The sequence below is a fragment of the Furipterus horrens genome, unplaced genomic scaffold (assembly GCF_987537825.1).
Source record: "Furipterus horrens unplaced genomic scaffold, mFurHor1.1.pri manual_scaffold_1, whole genome shotgun sequence".
NCBI classification, from domain to species: Eukaryota; Metazoa; Chordata; class Mammalia; order Chiroptera; family Furipteridae; genus Furipterus; species Furipterus horrens.
This window is the reverse complement of record NW_028327171.1, coordinates 50,553,104-50,569,152: the sequence shown is the minus strand read 5'-3', so window position 1 is coordinate 50,569,152 and position 16,049 is coordinate 50,553,104. Positions and strand designations below refer to the sequence as shown.

At 41.7% G+C, this 16,049-nt stretch overlaps 1 protein-coding gene and 1 pseudogene across 1 annotated transcript in view; both read left to right on the top strand.

Moving 5' to 3' along the window:
• Window positions 1–330: 330 nt before the first annotated feature.
• Window positions 331–16,049, top strand: part of TMEM207 (transmembrane protein 207) — a 28,120-nt gene continuing 12,401 nt past the window's right edge. Inside the window, exons 1-4 of the mRNA XM_090281201.1 lie at window positions 331–491; window positions 2,398–2,435; window positions 7,074–7,118; window positions 7,935–8,077. Of these exons, the coding sequence (XP_090137327.1) occupies window positions 417–491; window positions 2,398–2,435; window positions 7,074–7,118; window positions 7,935–8,077 (301 nt within the window). The 5' untranslated portion in view covers window positions 331–416. The remainder of the gene's footprint in view (window positions 492–2,397; window positions 2,436–7,073; window positions 7,119–7,934; window positions 8,078–16,049) is intronic.
• Window positions 3,871–4,562, top strand: LOC150021082 (peptidyl-prolyl cis-trans isomerase A pseudogene; annotated as a pseudogene).

The following is a 16,049-nucleotide window of genomic DNA, read 5'->3' as shown; positions in this document are numbered from 1 at the left end:
GAAAAAGCAGCAAAGAGGAGCAACAAATGGAAAAAACAAAAACAAATAAATGTTCAAGTACAAGGTTCAGTATAAAATCCAGGAAGATCCTGGAATAAAACATGCACTTGAATATCATTAGTTATTCAAGCAGCCAGTTAGTGCTGCAGATCAGCTTGTATAATCCTTGCTTTTCAGGGCTTGACAAACAGCACCAAGGCTCTGACCTTAACCTGAAATTCCTTGAACTCTCAGTACCTGTGAGCATGCACCCAGCATTCCTGCCCCCCAGCACACACTATACCAGTTACAAGGAGCTGTCATTAGTGAGTGCTCTGGTAGGAAGCATAATTTATAGAGAAGCTAACAAGTTCTGAGAAAGAGGAAAATAAACACAGACAGCAAACCACTATCTTTGAGCAGCTTGTCCTTTAAGTATGTCGAGATCCAGACCTTTTAGTTTCACTTCAGCGATCTCCAAAACAGGAAGCTTGTGTTTGCCACTATTCCAGGTAACTATCTCTCTTTCTGGGAAAAGATTTTTGGAGGTACACTAAGGACCTGATTGGTTATGGATTTGTTCTTTGGGTAACTTAAATCATACATCTCAAAGATTTTCTTTCAGAAAGTTTTTCCAGAATCTTACAACTACTTATATTTATTAGTCAAAGATACAGAAAACAAAATGGTCCATGATTGTAGTCTTATTTCTTTATTTAGTTATGTTGCTTTTGAAGTAATATGATACAATGTAATCTTTGCTTAACTTTGCTATGGTGTAAATTTTTTTAAATAAAAAAAAATGCCCTTGGCATAGAAAAATGCTATGGCAGGGTTAATTTAAGACATGTCTGTTACTTTTGCCTGCAACAATGCTTGACGCTTGACAGTTTCCATTGCTGAACAATGCAGACAGAACCATCTGAGAGTTTATCTTGGGTTCCTCTGCTCTAGCAAGTCACTCAGACTAACACCTACAACTCTGTAGCTGTATTGCCTGAATGCAATATATTTGAAAGATTCAGATCTGAAAACACATGAAGACTTTACTCCCCATTTCCTGATAAGCCAAAGTCTGACAGCTAATGCATTGGTAGTGAGGTAGTAATAATGTAATATTGTATGTTCACTCCTTGCTAAGGTATAGCACATCAGAAGATTAGGAAGTGACTCGAAAGTGAAATGCTGGCATTATTTGTTTATCTGGTAAACTGAATCCCAAGTGATTTCATATTCATACATAAACTCTCTCTATGGACAAACTTTGAATGTTCATTTTCCTCTCAGTTAGTATCCAAATCTATCTGCAACATTCTAGTGAAAGACAGTGAAACTCATGTTCTGTGCTTATAAATTGTTCATTACCATGCTCTCTGATGGCCAATTCATGGCTCCATCTGCAAATTCACAAGTCTCTTTGCCCAGGTAAACATGGTGGAGTAAATATAAGGTGCTGATAAAGATGCATTTGAGATTAAGAAAAAAACAAAAAGACATATCTCACACAAAATTCCCATGTGCATCATTTTAAATTTTGTAACTCCTTACTTGTCTTTATATTTGTGTTATAGACCTGGAAAATAAATACTTCACTAACCTCATCAACACATATTTAGGACTATATATAAATGACATTTAAAGATTTTCTTATTGTACACAGAAGAAGTCTCACTGCAAGGAAAAAACCAACAAACAAAACTTGTAAAAAGGAGGAGTTTCTTTCCTCTGTGATGTGAGTTACTGTACCTACCCTGTACGGCTCAGCACAGAGAATTACAATAATTGTGTTAGATTGCTTATGGTTTGGGTCTTATAAAACAAAGCCATCAAACCTATTACTTTTTCGCTCTTCTTTGATAAAGAGAGAAATGTAAATCTCAGTAGGAATGTCATGTGCCTTTAAACAGACCTGAGCCTTAGAGCAGGTCAAAGTCACTCCACCCTGCACATATTTAACACCCATGAATGCTAATGGCATGAACTACTGTTTTCATCTAGGGAATTTGATTTCTTTGTGTGACAGTAATACAAATAATTAACTTTCTTCCTCTAACTAAAAACTGGAAGCAAAGAGAAAATGCAAGGTGCATAAGCTCTTTAGAGCAAGAAAAGTCTGCCTATAGAAAAAACAAAAAGCATTTTACATCCATCTATAATGGTGTGAAAGATAGGAATCTGGCTTACAATATATCATCTCTTGTTACTGCTGAGCTGGAAAATCTACCTAGAGATTTTGTTTTGTTTTGTTTTGTTTTCCCAGTTAAAATTCTGTGCACTCAGCAATAGACTATGATCTGAAGCTTTTAATTAAAAAAGTAAACAAAATTATATAAGCCTACATTGTCTCTAGGTGCTGTTGTATTAAAGGATTAGACTGATGAGATGTTCCGATTTTATTGTTCTAAACATGTGTTTCAGTTGGTGCTTTCGGACCCACCCTGTGAAGAAAATGAAATGTAAGTAAATAGCAAGAGGCATTTTCAAAATTTAAAGAATAAAAACAGGCTCACATCATTTAAGAAACCCCAAATGAGTTTCAAATGACCAGTATAACCATGCAAGAAGAAGAAAAATTGTTTTAAATGCAAATGGCTTCATTTTTCTAAAAGCAGAAGAAAATGCACTTTTATTATGATCAGCTTTGTTAAATAAATAAAAAGCCTTGTTGATTTGTAGGTATTTTTGCTCGCTGAATTCTCCACTGTTTAGGTTTCAAGGGTTATTTAAGTTCATGAAAGAGTCATTACCTCACCTATGGCTGCATTCATACCTATAAATCACATCGGTCATGGGAGGTAACTTTCTGGATTAACAGCTTCAAATATAAGCAAACTAATGAAATTTCTAAACTGTTAGGTGTACATTTCAAAGTGTTTTTGACATACAGTTTTGGGGGCTAAAAATGAATACTTCTATTCCCACCTTCTAAGTTTTTCTAGATAGGCTAATAATTAAATTAACAGCAACAGATTAACAGGAGAAAATAAAAAAATTTAATATATGTGCATGGGGAATTCACATAAACATAAAAATTCCAAATACAGTGGAGCAAAATTGGGTATATATGTCATTTTGGAAAATGGGGAAAGGAGACCGGATCTTAGATTTCAAAAGTGAGACTGGGCCATTTATAGGTAATTGAGGAAGTGTTGAACACACAAGGCAGGTAAATATTTGCTAGGCAACTCAGAAACAATGGTGCACGGAATCTAGCTAAATGGCCTTTGAAGCCCTCCTATTTATTATATTTAATTTAAATTAAACTAAGGATAACATCCTAAGAGCCCCTTCCTTAAGTAGACCTGTCCATCTCGGTCTCTTAGAGAGGAATGGGGAGGGTCAAAGGTTTTTTCTGAGTCTTTTGTTTCCTAATCAATAGCTTAAAATCAATATTTCAAAAGGCAAAACTTTGGTTCCATTCACAGTCATGTACTGCTTAGTGACTGGGATACATTCTTGAATTTATCAAAATAATGAGTTTGTATTTCAATAGTTAATCATATGTCCACAGATTCTCAGCACTGAGAACAGTAAAAAGATCAGCTCCTCTAATCCTTGCAGAACAGAAATCATCTTCACAACATTCAAGTAATGTAGAACACTAGTCATTCCTGTAGGGACAAAAATGGTCTCCTTTAACAACTACTTCTGGAGAAGTCTGATATTGGAAATGTCTTTCTGAAACATATGGTCAGTTCTCACTTTTCCTGGAAATTTTTTCTTATTGGCATCATTATCCCAATTTGACCAAGTATATACAAATCCCTGAGCAATAACTTCATCTTTTAAAACAATGTAACTTTTCTACACTGAAAATATTACATCTAAAATATGAGTAATTAGGCCTTGCAGACGCCGCCGACGCCGCCTCGGATATTCCCGCATCCAGCCATGGTCAACCCCACTGTGTTCTTCGACATCGCTGCCGACAGCAAGCCCTTGGGCCGCGTCTCCTTCGAGCTGTTTGCAGACAAAGTCCCAAAGACGGCAGAAAACTTTCGTGTTCTGAGCACCGGGGAGAAAGGATTTGGTTATAAAGGTTCCTGCTTCCACAGAATTATTCCGGGATTTATGTGCCAGGGTGGGGACTTCACATGCCACAATGGCACAGGCGGCAAGTCCATCTACGGGGAGAAATTCGATGATGAGAATTTCATCCTGAAGCACACAGGTCCTGGCATCTTGTCCATGGCAAATGCTGGACCCAACACAAACGGTTCCCAGTTCTCCATCTGCACGGCCAAGACCGAGTGGCTGGATGGCAAGCATGTGGTCTTCGGCCAGGTGAAAGATGGCATGAGTGTTGTGACAGCCATGGAGTGCTATGGGTCCAGGAATGGCAAGACCAGCAAGAAGATTACCATTACTGACTGTGGACAACTCTAATACATTTGACGTGGGTTTTATCTTAACCACCAGACCATTCCTTCTGTAGCTCAGGAGAGCACCCCTTCACCCCTCTCTGCTTGGAAATGTTCTGTAATCTTCGTGCTCTCGCCGCAGTTCATTGGGTTCCATATTTTCCTTACCCCTTCCAAGTCTAGCTGGATTGCAGAGTTAAGTTTATGATTATGAAATGAAAACTAAACAAAAAAAATATGAGTAATTAGAATATTGTTACAGTTCAGATATTTTTTTAATAACGCAAAGAATTTCTGTTTAAAAATTGAAGTTGAGGAAAACATGGAAATAATGGAGGATAGGGAAGGACATGGGACCAGAAGACGCACATTCTACGTTAAGTTCTTTGGGCAGCTAGTGACCTCCCCACTTACTCTCCTACCCTGGGTCTCAATGGTGGAGCATGTAAAATCTTAAAGGCAAAATAAATGATTCTAATGGTGCCTGCAATTTCTAAATTACACGATCACTTTGCATTTCTCCAACTAACTACTTTTTGACCATTTTGCTGCACATCCGAAAATCCACTAGGAGGTGCACAGTGTCAGAAAGACAAAGTGAAATAAGTTAGTTTGCATGATTGTTAGCACTGGAAAAAAAATACTGAGTGGCTCAAAAATTAAAGCTAGGAAATAAATTGAGGTAGTTAAACTTATAATTGACATTATAATAAGTATATAGTCTATTTTTTCATATAAGGAAGCAGAGATTTAGACCTGGCTGGTGTGGCTCAGTGGATTGAGCACTGGCCTGTGAACCAAAGTGTCACCGGTTCGATTTCCAGTCAGGGCACATGCCTGGGTTGCAGGCCAGGTCCCCATTTGGGGGTGCACAAGAAGCAACCACACATTAATGTTTCTCTCTCTCCCCCTCTTTCTAAAAAATTAAATAAGATCTAAATAAATAGACAAAATAACCAAAAAAAAAAAGAAAGCTCCTCTAAGGGAATCCTTAAAAAAAAAAAAAAAAAAAAAAAGCAGAGATTTATATGTGGAGGGAAATGAAGCAATCCACATTGGTCATGAGCTTAGATTTCAAGACTGAAAAACAAGAATCTTCTGTTTTATATTTGGCTAAGTCACAAAGAAAAGTTTCCTTCATTCATGTCTAAATTGGAATGAACATTATAAGATTTTTAAAAATATTTTTAATGTAATATTTAAAAGTTTTATGACTACAACAGTAATGCATGTACATTATAAAATTTAAACAATATGGAAATATTGAAAAGATAAAGTGCCTCATTACACTATTTTAAAAAGAAGCAAACATTATTAATAATTTGTTGTACTGTATATGAGTATACATAATATCTATTTAGTGAAATAATTGTACAAAATATACACAAAGTAGAAATGAGTGCTCTATGTTATTTTACTTATCAAAGCTTTTAACTATAAATGTAAAACGTACATATTTTGAGGAATAGATAAATATTCCTTTAAAATAATGTGCCGTACATTATTTTAAAAATCCTTTATTGATGATCTCTTGTCTTAGGATGCTTTTTAAAGTCATACTTCAGCTGCCATTTTGTTTCCCAGCCATAGGTACCTGTGTATTTGACCAAACCCTCTAGGAGCAAAAACAAACACCTAAAAAAATACAAACAGAAACAAACAAACTTTTGTCTTGGTGACTGAGTTTTGTCTTAAATATTTGGGGTAAAATTTTTAAGTTGACACCCACATATGTTAAAAAGTCATTTCTGAAGAGTAGGGTGGTAAACAGGACACACTTTCTCCTTAGAGATACTGGGAGCAAAACATTAGCTGACATTTATGAATGCTCTCAAGCTGAAAAGTACCAAGTGTTATTTTAACAATGGATGGAGAAGATGTGATTAAGAGCAGCTCCATCTCCGAAGCTTATCGGGTTGTGATGAGCAGCTTTCCACTCTTTAATCCCAGAATACTTTAACAGCAGACCATCTACCGAGGTATGAAAGAAGTCCATCAGCAAACATACTTTGGAAGAACAATGTTTGGCAGAGCAAGGGACTCTAGAATAAATAGCACATGAGTGTCTAAACCTGGGGAGTTAAACCTCCTAAAAATCACACTGTGAACTTTGTTTCTGTGTGTTCTTTTTAAACTTACCTTAGGAAAAATTAAGTTGTGCTGAGGCACACAAATGGTTTGACCATTGACCATCCTGACTGAACAAATCAACTTCTAACACTTTGGTAGATGGTACAAATGGCCACACTCATTCATTTTCCTTTTATCCTAACTTCTTTCTCCAACCAGAGTTGAAGGGGTACTATTCCCTACCAAGGTATCAAAGGTTACCAGATATTATAAACTTCCTTGGAGAATTTGAATTTTAAAGAACTCTGGGTTTCTAAATAAACAGAATGGTGGAATGGTTATCTCCTAATACCTAGTACCTATGACATGTTAGCCCTGAACAGTTAGTCACTATCTTCTCCATACACAATAGTATTTGTAACTCTAGCATGAAGCCTACTACTGTGCAATTATCTCTTTAAGTATATGATAGTTTGCTTTTACGTGTATCCTCAGTGCCTTGAATGAAGTGGGCATACAGTAAATAACATTTGCTTAATTGTGTCAGGGGACTTACAGTGAGTGATTGTTGGGGAAAAAGGTGTCAGAACAAACATTGTGATCCAAAAGAATAGGTTTGGGCCATTAGAGGTTCAACACTAACTGTTCTTTCTTTATCACCAGATGTGTAAATTATAAAGATCAATACCCAAATGACTGGTATATCTGGTAAGGACATCTTCATTTTGTTTTGTAAAACACTTGGCAATATATCTATATACTCCTTTTCCTAAATAACTGATATGGCACATGAAATCATACCTATTTCATGTGAATCAATAAAAGGTCATGTAAATCAATATATGTAGAAACATCACTTCCAGGTCATTGTCTAGTTACTATTCTTGAGAATAATAGTTTATTCTCTAGCTGAAAATTTTAAAAGGTAAAATTATTGTTCCTTCTCTTTATAGCTTCTGTAGTGCCTCTTGCACTGATTTTAGTTCTGGCCTTAAAAGCAATTCAAAATAAGACTGTTGCCTCTTTTATGAGCAAGTCTTCTAGAAATGTTGAGTTATTATAACCTCCTAAATGTTGAGTTCTATATTTTCCAAACAAAACATCACCAATTTTCTCATTTAGATGGCTCCTCAAAGACAGAGACTATGTTGTATCTTGTCAACCCCATCATCTAAAATCTGTTCAGTTGCTTAAATTCTGGTTGATTTATAGCTGAATGAAAGGAATAATGCATAAATGAGTTAAAGAATCAAGACACTGCTCCCTAGAACAAACTTACAATTTCCAAAGAGGAAACAATTATGATCACCTGGCAAGACAACCCACTCTGAACTCAGCATACATTCCAGGACCAGTGAAAATGTACAAGTGGTGGTGGTGTGGGACATTACTTAAGGAATTCAGCCTGCCAGATTGTTTGCAGCCAGTCTTGTTGAGGTCCTGCCCCCTTTTCAGAAAGTAATAGGAGTTCTTAAGTTCCCCACATGCTCCACCTCACTCCTTTCCTTATTCTTCTGACATCAGGTTCTTGCTGCTAATTTTCCTGGTGGCTCTGCTCTGCGGAGCAGTGCTCTTCTGCCTTCAGTGCTGGCTGAGGAGACGCAGAACTGAGTCTTCCAGGCGCACCATGGCTGTTTTTGCTGTTGGAGACTTGGACTCTATTTATGGTGAGCTGTCTGCATATTCATGGACTTGCTCTTTAAAACCTTATGACTCTGAAAAGCATATTAGTGATCTTACAACAACACATAGTTTATTAAAGATTCAAAGGTATGCACTGGGGAGAGAGTGTGAGAAAACTTCAAAAGAAAGGAGACCACAAAAGAAAAAAAAATGTGTCTTAGAAAATGATTTATAGTTGAGTATGGAGGACAGAACCTAAACATTTTTCTTAGTTGACAAGCAGAAAAGAAGAGATATACAGGCCTGGTCACTTCAAGTGAGTGGTAGGATTTAAGGTATAGAAAAGTGTTTTTGAGATTTTGGTAACAGTCTATACTACCTATGTTCATAGTCTCATTTACTAAGCTCTCTGAGCCTCACTTAACGACAGTAACATTGAACCACACTTTCCAGATTGCTGCCAATGCAGAGTCTGAAAAACCTGGAATCGGGCAAGGGAGTATAAATACATATATTTTTTTCTCCCCAGACACATTGGCAGCATCCTGATCCTGTCTGCTCCCACCCCGCCCCCTGAACCATGCCCTTCCTATTATTTTCTAGTCTGTACTAGGAGGTAAGAAATGGAGAAAATTGAGGTCATAGAGTTATTAATACTAAGGCTTGTACTCATCTAGAATGTCTATTATGAGAATTCCCTCTAGGTTACTGCACTATGTATATACCACAGTTGCCTCAAAGATGCTTAGTAGAGATTAACAACTACAATCCAGAAACTTGGGCCATATAAGATTTCCAATAGATAGGATAGGGCATATCCTGGAAAAAATAACAGCTAAATAAAAAGTGGGATAAGAATAAACTAAAATGTTTTAATATCAAAATTCATTACCCCAAGATTTAGTGATGATATTCACTATTGACTTTTTTAAAGTCATTATTAACCAAGGGAAACAATGCCAGTTTGAGAAATGGTTGTTCTGGGAAAGATAATTAAAACCTCCAAGGGTCACTGACCTTTTAACAAAATACATGAGTCAAAGGGGTCAACATGATCACCTTGGTCTATTTTTCTTTATTTAACTAGAGGTATTCAATAAACAAATGCAATTATGTTCCTTTCAACTTACTTGAGTTTCAAAAGAGGAGAATTCACCTGGGTCCTCTTAGCCTTTCTCTTACTCTAAGGAAGACTTTTTAGACTTCCTGATACCTTTAAATATATATTTATATTTTAAAATTTAAGTTATCCAGTTATATGGTTATAATTTTAATGAAATTTATGTGCCATGGTTATATCCCCATTTACCTAATGATTTCATATTTCCTAAATCCTGGTTTCTGTACATGTTTTTGAATTGGCCTGCACAGGTATGACTGAGAGAAGGAGTCAAGGCTCATATGGTACTTCAAAATCTGCATGTAATAGCACTGAGTGTAAAGCATTAGAATCACATTCTCTATATTATCCCGAAATCATTATGGACAGAAAAAGAAAATACTTGGGAAAAATCGTTTTTAAAATAATGACATGCCACAACTTATTTAATATCAACTAAGTACGAGGCATTAGGTCCAAGGCTTCCCAGATATTATACCTAGTTCCTAAATACGAGTTTGAAAAAGTAGCTATTCTCATAGAGGATATCTCGTCGGCAGCCGTCCGTCTCGAGAGACGATGGCGTAGCTTCCTGAGAGTCTATCTGCACCGCCAAGAATGGCTGTGCAGTCCGATTCGGGAGTGACAATCCCTGCCGCACTTGGTACAGGTGAAGGCAGATGGCTGTTGTTGCTGCTGCTGACGCTGCTTCCGCCTCGATCTTTTCTGGACCGCCTCCTCGTTGCGCGCAGCCTCCGCGCGTGACGTACCTTGCCTGACCGTGAGCCTCCAGGCTAGGCGGTCGTCTGCTTGAACTTCCCATGTGTTGAGATTGATGGAGCATTGTGTCATGTCCTTTTTGCAGATGTCTTTGAACCGCAGTTTTGGGCGCCCTGTCATCCTCTTGCCTTCTGCTAGCTCGCCGTAGAGGAGGTCTTTGGGGATACGGCCTGCATCCATTCTTTTGACATGGCCGAGCCACCTGAGGCGTCTCTCGCTAAGAACTGCATGCAAACTGCTCATATTGGCTCGCTTCAGCACCTCGGTGTTGGGGACCTTATCCTGCCAGGCAACATGCAGGACGCGTCGCAGGCACCTCATGTGGAAGCTGTTGAGTTTCCTTTCGTGCCTTGCGTAGGTGGTCCACGTCTCGCTGCCATAGAGGAGAGTGCTGAGTACGCAGGCTTGGTAGATGCGCAGTCTGGTTTTCTCAGTGAGGCTGGAATTGTTCCACGCTCGCCGGTTCAGTCTGGCCATAACTGTGGCTGCCCTGGCGATTCTCCGGTTGACCTCCAAGTCGACTGACAGAGAGCTCGAGATGGTGGACCCGAGGTAAGTGAAGTCGTTGACAACCTCCAGGGTGTATCCGTCGATGGTGATGCATGGGGGAGTCCCCGTGCCTTGAGCCATAACATTCGTCTTCGTCAGGCTGATGGCTAGTCCGAACTCCTTGCATGCGTGGGAAAGGCAAGTGACTAGCTGCTGGAGTCCCTCTTCGGAGTGTGATGTCAAAGCTGCGTCGTCGGCGAAGAGCATCTCACGGATGAGCACCTCTTTGACTTTGGTCTTGGCTCGTAGACGGGCCAGGTTGTAGAGCTTGCCATCGGATCTGGTGTGAATGAAGACACCCTCGCTGCAGTCCTTAAAGGCGTATTGGAGGAGCATGGAGAAGAAGATTCCGAACAGCGTAGGCGCGAGGACGCAGCCCTGCTTTACTCCGCTGCTGACTGGGAAGGCCTCAGAGGTTGCGCCGTTGTAGGACACCGTGCTGTGCATGTTGTCGTGAAAGGACATGACCACAGCAAGCAGATGTGGTGGACAGCCAATCTTCCGTAGCAAGCTGAAGAGTCCGCTTCGACTGACCAGATCAAACGCCTTCGTGAGGTCAATAAAGGCGAGGTAGAGCGGTTTATGCTGCTCGTGACACTTCTCCTGCAGCTGGCGTAGGGAGAAGATCATGTCCACTGTTGAGCGGCCAGCTCTGAAGCCACACTGGGACTCTGGGTAGACGCGGGAAGCAAGGGTCTGCAGGCGGGCAAGAGCGACCCGGGCGAATACTTTGCCGACGACGCTGAGGAGAGAGATGCCCCGGTAGTTGTTGCAGTTGCTGCGGTCTCCTTTGTTCTTGTACATGGTGATAATGTTGGCGTCTCTCATATCCTGGGGGATGTAACCCTCCTTCCAGCAGAGACAGAGTAGATGGTGGAGCGGCTGTAGCAGGACTGGTTTCCCGCTCTTTAGGATTTCTGGAGGGATTCCGTCGCTTCCTGGTGCTTTCCCGCAAGCGAGGCGGTCAATGGCTTTGCCGAGCTCTGCCGCAGTAGGTGGGGTGTCTAGCTCCTCCATGACTGGTAGGTCTGGGATGGCGTTAAGAGCAGTGTCTGTTACGGTGTTCCTCGTTGCATACAGCTCGAGGTAGTGCTCGGTCCACCGCCGCATTTGCTGTTCCTGGTCAGTGATGACCTCACCTGTCTTGGACTTAAGGGGGGCGATCTTGGAGGGGATTGGGCCTGTTGCCTTCTTGATACCCTCATACATTCCTCGTGCGTTGCCTATATCGGCGGCTTCCTGAATGCTTCTGCATAGGTTTAGCCAATAGGTGTTGGCACAGTGGCGGGCGGTCTTCTGGACTTTGTTCCTGGCAGCCCGTAGAGCTTGAAGTGTACTGGGAGTGGGCGTGACCTTGTAAGCCAGTAGGGCCTTCCTCTTAGCCTCGATCACGGGTTCCATTTCTTCCCAGTGAGCCTCGTACCAGTCAGCGTTCTTCCGCTCTTTCTTCCCGTAAGCAATAATGGCGGAGTTGTATATGGCGTCGCGGAGACGTGGCCAATTGGATTCGATAATGTCATCTGCCGCCACTCCCTCGCCGAGTGCATCTTCCATCTTGTTGATGAATTGCTGGGTCTTAACTGGGTTGCTGGCACAACTGGTGTTGATGCGTGGGCGACCCTTCATCTTGGAGTGGTGCAACCTCTTCGGCATTATGCGCACCTTGCTTACCACGAGGGCATGGTCCGTGTCGCAGTCTGCACTGTGGTAGCTGCGGGTGAGGAGGGTGCTGCCAATATCCGTTCTTCTGGTGATGACGAGGTCAAGCTGGTGCCAATGACGGGAGCGGGGGTGCCTCCATGACACCTGGTGGATCTCTTTGCACTTGAAGAATGTGTTTGTCACGCACAGGCCATGGTGACACAAAAGCTCAAGCAGTCGCTGACCATTCTCATTGATCTTTCCTCTCCCAAAGTTTCCGAGGCAGGTGGGCCAGGCCATGTGGTCGGCTCCTACTCTTGCGTTGAAGTCTCCAAGGAGATAGAGAGCGTTACTTCTGGGGATCTTGGATAACGCTTCGTCCAGTGCATGGTAGAACTGTTCTTTCTCTTCGGTGGTGGCGCAGAGGGTTGGGGCATACGCGCTAAGAATGCTGACTGGGCCGAAAGTTGTTGACAATCGGAGGGTAAGTAATCTCTCTGTGCCTCCTGTGGGTGGCTCTATGGAGTTAACAAGCGTGTTCTTCACAGCGAACCCAACACCGTGCTGTCTTGGTTGGTCCGGAGACTTCCCTTGCCAGTAGAAGGTGTAGTTGGTTTCTCTGATAGTTCCGTTGTCGGCCAACCGGGTCTCCTGTAGAGCCGCAATGTCGATGTTTAGTCGTGCCAGTTCCCTATCGATGATAGCGGTTTTCCTGGCACCCTTGATCCACGGAAGGTCTGCAGTAAGTCCGGGGCACATGGTCCTGATGTTCCAGCTAGCGAGGCGAAGAGCCGGAGGCTTCTTTCTTGTTGTTAGCTTGGAATTAACTGGTGCGGGTGTTTTGTGGCCCACTTTTCGAGAGGCGCCTCTCTGATCCCCACGCACCCAGTGGGGCAGGCGAGCCATGGCGAGACGGTAGCTGTCCAGTGAGGTGCGATGACCTCTCCCACCGTCAGAGGAGACCCCTGGCGCTCGTTTCCTTCGTCAATCGGATGAGCTGATAACCGGTATCTGTCTCCTCCCGTGTTGAGTCGACATCTTGCGATGACGCTGGAGTGTCCTCTCAAGTGAAACTGAAGCTACAGAGCCTGGGCAGGGTGATATGGAGGGTCTGCTGTTGCCCATGCAGCAGACCCCCCCCTCTCTTCGCAGCTGAAGGGTCCAAGGGAAAGACAAAGTCAATACAGCTTGGCTTCAGGTGCGCCGCAGGAGTTGCCGGTGTTGACTACAATGTCAAACCGCCTTAGGGACTCCGGCTCCGGATTTTCTGTCGGGGTTTACTCCCTTAGCCTTTCCCCTGAAGAGGTATGCCGCAAGGCAGCGGAGGTTTTTTGGGGTCAGAGTTTTCCTTCTCTGATTTTAGAGATGTCCTTCCTCTTTCCTCCTTTACAGTCTTGAGGGCAGCATTTACAGGCAGCAACACTGAATAAAAACCTGGCTGTGTTTCCCACTGTTTCAACTGCTCCTCAGCTGGCTTTAACACAGCAGTATCCTGACTGGTGGCCTGAGTTAAGACTTGAAGAACAACAGTGCTGGCACTATTGAGATCCATGGAAACCAATTGGATATCTATTCTACTGAATAAATTAACCACATAGATATTTGCTGTAAGTCAACTAATAGACTTCACATTGTCCAGACTTAAGGGTAAGTAAGAATCCAGAGAAAATTTGAGCAGGGAATTCATGGCTTAGCCGCCTACACTAAGTACAACCTTATAACCTGGACCTCCAATACTTCCATGTTGTGATTTCCTAATGGTAGAGACTTCCCTCCCGAATCCTCATTCCCTTCCCTAGTCTATCTGTTCCTATCCTAATTCCGCCGGTATAGCTTTGGATCTTACTTTGATAAATGAACACTTTACCTTTTCCCCAGCTTAAGTTATATTACAAAGTTCACTTTTATTGAGTTCTATCTTAGAGATCACAGGTTCAGTTGCCCCTTCCCATTAATTTTTTCCCTTCTCCTGCACTGGGTTAGCTGTTATGATATCCCATTCATTGGCCATCTCTCATCCTGTCCCCTGCAGGCTCGGGATGGCTGTATACACAGGAAACAGTTATCCACATAGCCTTTGATGTGGCCTTTTGTTTCTCCTCTCTAAAACAAAATGTGGAAAAGTAATTTAGGAAGTGTTAATCCCTGGACCTCTAGTCACCACCCCTTCTTAACGAGTAGTTTTTGAAAGTAAATTCCAGGGAGTCAATATTTTCAGGTAGTTGGAAACCCAAACCCACATTGGATTTCCTCTCTCCACTGGATCCTCTTTATGCTTTCACTTCTCCAGACCAATGGTTCTTCCTACATAGTATTTCCATAGAAGGAGCTGCTTTCCAAAAGGGAAGTAAGGAAACCCCACGGGTATATTTTCATGGCTAAAGATGAAGGAAGGGCCAAAACCACAGCTTCTGCCTCCACAACCCTCACAAACTATGTGGAGTCGAGTGTGGTCAGCGTCAGCTTCATACTCCCACTCTGCAGATAATGGGGTGCACTTCTGAGTCTTCCTCAAGGCCACTGTTCAGAAAGGGGGAAGACTGAGAACTCACTTGAGGACACTGGTGACATGAGGATATGAAATAGGGTTTCTGGACCCCCTGGCACCCCTTGAGCACAAAGGGGATGATAGGTTGTTCCCCTTTGTAGGAAATAGGTCATTTAAGGCATTTTAATGAAGGGGCTAGATTTACTATATTAACTTTGAGTTCCTTCTAGACCTTAATTTTGTTTTTTTCAGAACTTATTTCATGTTATTACCACTATTTTCTGAATATATTAGTTGAAACAGCTCTGCTCTATTAACCTGTGGTTGAGAGGTTTGACTCTCAAGATCTCACAGAAGAGCCAAGAGGAGAATTTTGACTGACTATTGGAGGCTGGAGTGCACTGAATTTTACTATATATTAAAATACATAAAGTAGGAACTTACTCTCGCTAACAATTTCTGATAATATTATGTTACCAAAAGCAATTTGGGGTCCTGCTGCCTGCTGATACCCTCTTTCCAGAGGCAAAGGTTGGTGATAAAGAAAAGGAGTCTTTATTTAAAAGCTTCACAATTTCGAAGTAACAGTTTTCCACAGAATTAGTCACTTAGACCTACCAATTAAAGATGAACTCTTTAACTTTTTAGTTACAGTTTTAATCACTTAAGCCTATCAATTATAACTAAACACCCGGGTTCTTCTAGCATTTCCCCCTGTTAGTTTTTAGTTACCTTATTTCTATAGGGTTAGTTTACAAACTAAAACAACATAAGATTAAAAAGCTACGCAATTTAGGAAGGGTCGCAGGCTTCTGCCTCAGAGCCTGTTCTCTCTAGTACACCTGCTGCCCTCTGCCAGGCCAGCCTGATCCTGGGCTGTACCCAGATTTCCTTCCCATCTAAAATACTGGTAAATGTAAGCAGTTGCAGCTCGATCATCCAGGCACCCTTGAGGAAGAGCCGGAGAGCCAGAAAGTCAGTCCTCTTTTTAGTTCCATGCACTGCCTTCAGCTTCTCAGCCAATCCTGTCCTGAACTGCTTACCATAGCCTCAGCAACTCCTCCTATAGCCAGTAATCTGATCAGATCTCTCTCAGTCACACACCTCAGGTTGCCAATTACCCTGATTAGAACTACTAAAGAGAGAAAAGAAAACAAACACTTTGCTTGGGAACCTCATCCAAGATGTTTAAGGAAGGCCTTGCCAACCTAGCCTATTTGAATGTCTGATGACATTTTTGTCTAAGAAAAGTCCTTGGAAATCGCAGCAAAACACCCAGCCCCTAGTAGCATCACCTGGGCCAATAATCATATCTTTTCACAGCTCTCTGCTGATTCTGTGCTTAGATTTCTCAGTTTTTCTTCCCCCCTACATTTCCAAGATGACAAACATGCCATGATTAAACTCTTTATAGGCCAAAAAAGGAGATTATCTCTGATACCCCAGGGAGAATAAGAAG